Source organism: Perna viridis, chromosome 9 (genome assembly GCF_037379345.1).
Source record: "Perna viridis isolate PV_CMFRI_1.1 ecotype Kerala chromosome 9, ASM3737934v1, whole genome shotgun sequence".
NCBI lineage: Eukaryota > Metazoa > Mollusca > Bivalvia > Mytilida > Mytilidae > Perna > Perna viridis.
In genome coordinates this window covers 6884337-6891203 of record NC_142453.1, presented here as the reverse complement: position 1 = coordinate 6891203, position 6867 = coordinate 6884337, and the positions used below count along the sequence as shown (strand labels likewise).

Below are 6867 nucleotides of genomic sequence, written 5' to 3'. Positions count from 1 at the left end.
CCCTTGATTACTCTTCCATGCATACAGTTTGTTCGTAGTCTAGTAAAATACACACATGTACGGTTAATCGGTTCAATACGGATATACTAATTTATTTTGTAAAAATTCATGACATTCTGCATTATACCAATAAGTTGAATAAGAAGAAAAATCAAGTGTTGGTTTTTAAAACTAATAATATAATTGAGACTTCGTCGTTAGCCTATAAATATTTCAGAAAAAAAGACTTGGGATAACTATTATCAGACTTACGCCTAGCATGAACGTAACAAATAAGAAATCTTCTATTAAAAGCGTAGTAGTTTTTCTTTGCATTTCTGCAGGAACAACATGACATTTTCTTTACTGTATGAAGATGATTGAAATCACCATGTAAAGGCATAACAATCATGAAAGATAGTTAAATTGTTTTGTAATTGTTGTCTTGTATGAATAAACAGTATGCAGAGGTGTAAATATTATTCTCGTGCATTAATTGCTTCTCCGAGCTTCTGTGTGCATTTTCATGTACAGTTTGCAAAGAAATTCGTATGAAATATCACCAAATGTCTTGTTTGCATAAAATGTATAATGAGTTCACCCCACCACCAATGAGGAAAACATATATTAAAATCAATTCTACCATAATATAAATGTTTAAATATATCTACATTTTAGTAACATCAGGTAAAAAGGAAGTTGTTTTATATTTGTTTTGCTATGTTTTTACAGGAAGTTGATCGATCAAATTTTCTTCCCAAAATAGGAATCTTATAAACACATTAACTAAACTCGATTTTCAGTATATTAGTAAGTTAAGTGTAAAATATGTGTGTATTAATTACGTGTTGACGTGTTACATTTTAGAGTTACTGTCCAAAATAAACTTCAAATAGGTAAGAATTTCTTTAACTTCTATAGATTAAAACTAATTTTGTTTACATGTATATACAAGCATCACGAAATAAGATAGCAATCAGGTATTTTGTGAGAACTTTTAGAAATATAAAAAAATGATTATTCAGCGAAATGTAGATTAGTTATATATAAAGTTTGGTATAAATTTCGTCTTGACATGAATTCCTTGTTCGTATAATATGTAATTAGTATGTTAAATACGTGTTATTCAACGTGGTATTCTTTACATTTCGCAGCAATGAAGTTAGTTCTCTATGTTGACATCATTCTTCGTCTAATGGAGAAAACCGGAGAATGAACATAACATAACTACATATAAAAAAATCAGTATATTTTGATTTTTCTAGATAAATAATCCCTACTTTACCATTAAAATGGTTACGATATTCATCGCACCAATTCCAAAAATAAAATATTCTTTTGTAGATATATAACTTTAGCATCACAGTTCAATATCAGTAATTATTAGGCATTTTATGCAGAAACAAATCATATATGTCATTTTATTGATACATAATAAAACTGAACGACGTTTCAGTCATATAGCAGAAATATAATTGAATTATTCATTATGAATAATTGTCTGTGTTCGAATGTGAAAAACATTTAATAGGATGACAACCTAAAACCAACACTAGCTTTACATGTACTGCAATATATTAACAAACAGTACGGCAAAATGAAGCATCAATGTTTATTTGTTGTAGTTATGTGTTGTTCCTCTTTATCTTTACTATCTATTTGTTTTTTGTTTTTGTTTTTTTGTTTTTTTGTCTTTTTATTTTGTCTCTGTTAGATTAACTTTGTTTTTTTACGTTTCCCATGGAACTTTTCAAATATTTATCTCCGGATAAAAGCAGTGCATCAGAGACTTTATGTTTTTCGAGGTTTTGATTAGACTATTTGATGGTTCAGAGTATTTTGTACAAGGATATGTTTAATTTGTAATGTTATAATTGATTCGGATATTGAGGAAAAGTGGAGTAAATATATTTCAACCTTCTAGACAGTTTGTAGATTTCAAAGCTTAAAACTGACAAAAATGTTTTCTAGGTAAGTGAAATTGGAAGAAAGAAATTTTGTGAAATCGTGTTAAAATTTAACATGAAATTATCTTGCCAAATAAAAACGAAGTGCGTTTTTTTTTTGTTTATTCGTGATTCATTATGAAATCAATACGAAATGAAAATCAAGATTTTAAAGTAAACACAAAAAATACCACTTTTATATATTGTAAATTCCGATATGCTATACACGTGTTTCAAGGAGTAAGCTCTCATCAGCAGCATTAAAATCAAATATGTAGGAAGATCATAAAATAGTGGTTATATAAAAGAAGTTCTCATAACTAAAGCTATCGAAAGAGGAAGCCAAATCCATCACGAGAGGTTCTACCATATGCAAAGCAAGGAAGAAGCCTTGATGTTTTACGTATTTTTAAATTTGGAATACTACGAGATTTCATAAATAGGATAGATAAAATATGATACTATTCGGAGTCAAACAGGTCTGACTACCGGGTTGATGAATATCATCGGGGACCTCAGGTCCACCAACAGTGGTATCGACCCAGTGGTTCTTCAACACAAAAATTACCACTTTAATATTGTAAATTTGTATAGATTAACCATATTTCAATAAAATCCGTGGGCGACCATTTTTTTGTTCGTAACTCGCGTAAAGCATGTGACGCTCATAATGCGACTCATTCGTTGTAATTTTCAAATGTAAAATGACCTTTGATTGAAAGTACATTTTGCCGTTGAAAAACGGTACAAGCTGCTGTTTTTTGTCAATATTTTTAAACGTTTCCTTTACAATTTGTAAGTTTTACAGCCTAAAACGAGGAAAAGTCAATTTACAGGGTTAGTAAAATCAAATTGTCGGAAAAGGAACAGAAATTTCTGGAAAATTTTTTTGTACCTAAACTGCGCACGGCCCTCTGAGCCCTTATGGCAAATCATGTATTTTTAAATTCCGAAATAAAAACTCACAGAATTAAATATTTTTTTGTTTTAAACAGATTTATTGATTCAAAACAGTGTCTTCTAATTCCAAGATTGTGTGTTATCAATTTTGTTAAATTCGGTCATTTGTACTTGACACAATAACCTTCTAGAAATGTCATTTCTTACTTCATTTTTTCTGATCGTCATAGGACACGAAATAGTCCAGAAGTTGTAAAAGGTCACTGTTTAGGACGGATCACATTTGGACCTGAAATGCACTTCCGGTTATCTGACTGACATGTAGACCATTGTTCTTAAAAGTGCACATTTTTAAGTTGGTTATTCGATATAAAATCAAAGGAAAATCCATACTTATGTTGCAAATATATTTCCATTACTATTGTGGTCCCAATGCCTTCACAATTCTAAAATATATACCAATAAATGATAGAACTTCATTAGAATATCAAAACAAATAGGGACAGAACTCTCAAAACTTCAACTGTTATTCATTTGTTCTTCCTCACTCAATTTACACGCACATAAGACCATTTAAAATCAAAACAACTGTGGACATTTTATAAAATAGTTATGAAAACACAAAGTGCCTAATGGTTTGATAAAATCAAATATATCAAAGGATAATGACTTCTCTGAAATCATAAAAGTATCAAATAAATCTGGGACGGAATGCAGTCTACATTCTAGAAAATCTTACCGAAAAACTCGCCTCTAGATCTAACTGTCGTTTCTTTCCCTTTTTTTTTTTTGGTCTTGTTTGCCATATTTTTCCACTGTTTCCACTGATGACATCCATAGTAAATACACACTAGTTTTGTCCGAGTTGCTCATTTGCTTTTGTTACTTTGTATGTATGATTTTAGTTACTTTACATTCTTTGTTGTATATGTCTGTTTTCCATGACTGGTCTTTGTCCCTGGATGACATTCTTTTGATTACCAATATAACCTTTGTTCCTTTGATTACTCTTCCATGCATACAGTTTGTTCGTAGTCTAGTAAAATACACACATGTGCGGTTAATCGGTTCAATACGGATATACTAATTTATTTTGTATAAATTCATGACATTCTGCATTATACCAATAAGTTGAATAAGAAGAAAAATCAAGTGTTGGTTTTTAAAACTAATAATCTTATTGAGACTTCGTCGTTAGCCTATAAATATTTCAGAAAAAAAAAGACTTGGGATAACTATTATCAGACTTACGCCTAGCATGAACGTAACAAATAAGAAATCTTCTATTAAAAGCGTAGTAGTTTTTCTTTGCATTTCTGCAGGAACAACATGACATTTTCTTTACTGTATGAAGATGATTGAAATCACCATGTAAAGGCATAACAATCATAAAAGATAGTTAAATTGTTTTGTAATTGTTGTCTTGTATGAATAAACAGTATGCAGAGGTGTAAATATTATTCTCGTGCATTAATTGCTTCTCCGAGCTTCTGTGTGCATTTTCATGTACAGTTTGCAAAGAAATTCGTATGAAATATCACCAAATGTCTTGTTTGCATAAAATGTATAATGAGTTCACCCCACCACCAATGAGGAAAACATATATTAAAATCAATTCTACCATAATATAAATGTTTAAATATATCTACATTTTAGTAACATCAGGAAAAAAAGGAAGTTGTTTTATATTTGTTTTGCTATGTTTTTACAGGAAGTTGATCGATCAAATTTTCTTCCCAAAATAGGAATCTTATAAACACATTAACTAAACTCGATTTTCAGTATATTAGTAAGTTAAGTGTAAAATATGTGTGTATTAATTACGTGTTGACGTGTTAAATTTTAGAGTGACTGTCCAGTGATAAACTTCAAATAGGTAAGAATTTCTTTAACATCTATTGATTAAAACTAATTTTGTTCACATGTATACAAGCATCACGAAATAAGATAGCAATCAGGTAATTTGTGAGAACTTTTAGAAATATAAAAAAATGATTATTCAGCGAAATGTAGATTAGTTATATATAAAGTTTGGTATAAATTTCGTCTTGACATGAATTCCTTGTTCGTATATTATGTAATTAGTATCTTAAATACGTGTTATTCAATGTTGTATTCTTTACATTTCGCAGCAATGAAGTTAGTTCTCTATGTTGCCATCATTCTCCTCGTGGTTATACGTTATATATCTGCATATACGTGTAATAATAATCCACACACCGATGGCTGTAGCATAAAAATAAAAGGAAAACATATACCGTTTTTCTTCAAGAGACATTTCACTCCAGCTTGTAAAAAGCACGATGCATGTTATGATTGTGTAAGTTTAAAAATGTTCTTTTGTTAACTTAATAATTTTATTTGATTTGTACATGTATCTAGCTTTCTGACTGATTCGTTCTCTTTGAGAGAAACCATATTTTATTTTTGTCCGCATTACGCAATTCAAATTATTCCAATCAAAATAACATTTTTTTTTCTCAAAAATACTTGAGTCAATTCCGTTTATTCAAATTCTTCTTTCGAGGTTCAAGTCCGTCATCACATTATACGCTAATACAACGTTTGATTGGGATAAAGACCAGACATGGAAAACAGACAAACACAACAAAGAACATAAAATAACTAAATATATACAAAGTAACAAAGGTAATGAGCAACTCGGACTCCACTAAGAACTGGGAGGATGGACCAGCTGCACCAGGTTAAGCGTCCTCTGCTTTTCCAGAAACATCCGAGTTGCTCATAAAGAGTCAAGTTCGGGTAAACGATAGAGGAAAGGAAAAATATGGTACTTTGAACAGATCAGTTTTCAAGCTATGTTAGTAAAGAAAACATTCATCTTTATCAAAAGGGCTTTCTTGTGTGATAAATAAAATTTAGGCAACCATGCGTTATTTTGATTGACAAGTTTCCATTAAAAGAAAAGCAAATAGTATTTGCATGATCATTTAGGTCTGATTTTGAAAAGGTAATACAAATAGAAAGAAATCTGTTTAAGCCAAACCCCTTTTGGACTTTATATAATTGGTTCGGTTTGGACGAGTTTTCAGATTATACTGGGTTTGGTATGGAAAGCTTAAATCGAAGTTAAAAATCTGTCATGTATAATGTCTGAATTTGAAATTGACAATCTGGTTTTAACAGACACAACATATAGCAGAAATAATTAAACTTTGTTTACTTAATTCACATTTATATAATATTCACTTTCCGGTTTTCTCTTTCGGTCAAACACGAAGATAATGCACGCATTTATTTCGAAGGGGAATTTTGACAATGGAAATTAATCAGAACAAAATAAACTGTTAACTCAAACAAGATAACGTTTTATAAATACGGTGTAACCCTAGCACCAGCTTAATTTGTATTTCATCCTGGACTGTAAATTACAAAATACACTTGTGCATTGTATTTTAGGGTTCCAAATTCCGCAAAAGCAGACGATATTGCGATGTAGTGTTCTACCAGCGTATGCGAAGAATCTGCGGGCGTCTTATATTTGGTTTTAGAAGACGTTCCTGTCGAAGGTTTGCTGTCGTATACTACGCATTTGTCCACTTATTTGGAAAGAAGAGATATTCAAAGCGGCCAAAATATTGGTGCAACCAATCCTGGATAGAACCCTGCATTTAAATGAATAATCATATCGATAAACACTAGACATCGTTTTCATTTTAGGAATTTCGTTCCCTATATGTTACAGAATAGTACCGATAAGCGGGTGACTTACGGAGGTTGTAATTCCTGGTATATTGGCGAGGATTGTAGAAACGCAAAAATCAAATGTCGCGAGCTTTATGTCCAGATGTTTAAATGCTATCTCCGGCAAACTCTTTCTATGGACGCAAAAATCAAATGTCCTCATCATTAGAGCAAATCGCAAAATTTTGCACTCGCAAAGATTACCCGTTATGTCTTATTTCTGTCAGTACATGACACCATTTAGCAACTACAATGCTACAGTCATCTGTACAGACTTTAATGAGACGTTTTGTTCTGAATATTTTCAATTCAGTAAATAGGTCATCACTAAGCATGT

At 31.0% G+C, this 6867-nt stretch overlaps 1 protein-coding gene across 1 annotated transcript; it reads left to right on the top strand.

Moving 5' to 3' along the window:
• The first annotated feature begins 4569 nt into the window (after window positions 1-4569).
• LOC148606490 (uncharacterized) lies at window positions 4570-6487 on the top strand. Its single transcript, XM_088545029.1, has 3 exons — window positions 4570-4701; window positions 4958-5145; window positions 6246-6487. The coding sequence occupies exons 2-3, from the start codon at window positions 4960-4962 to the stop codon at window positions 6459-6461; spliced, it is 402 nt and encodes a 133-aa protein (XP_088401155.1). The 5' UTR covers window positions 4570-4701; window positions 4958-4959; the 3' UTR covers window positions 6462-6487.
• The last annotated feature ends 380 nt before the right edge of the window (window positions 6488-6867 follow it).

What these genes read in the sequence shown, in the direction of transcription:
- LOC148606490 (XM_088545029.1), top strand. Translation starts at nt 4,960, where the DNA reads ATGAAGTTAGTTCTCTATGTTGCCATCATTCTCCTCGTGGTTATACGT. An exon ending in ACGATGCATGTTATGATTGT is followed by an intron (nt 5,146 to 6,245) that starts GTAAGTTTAAAA and finishes ATTGTATTTTAG; the next exon opens with GGTTCCAAATTCCGCAAAAG.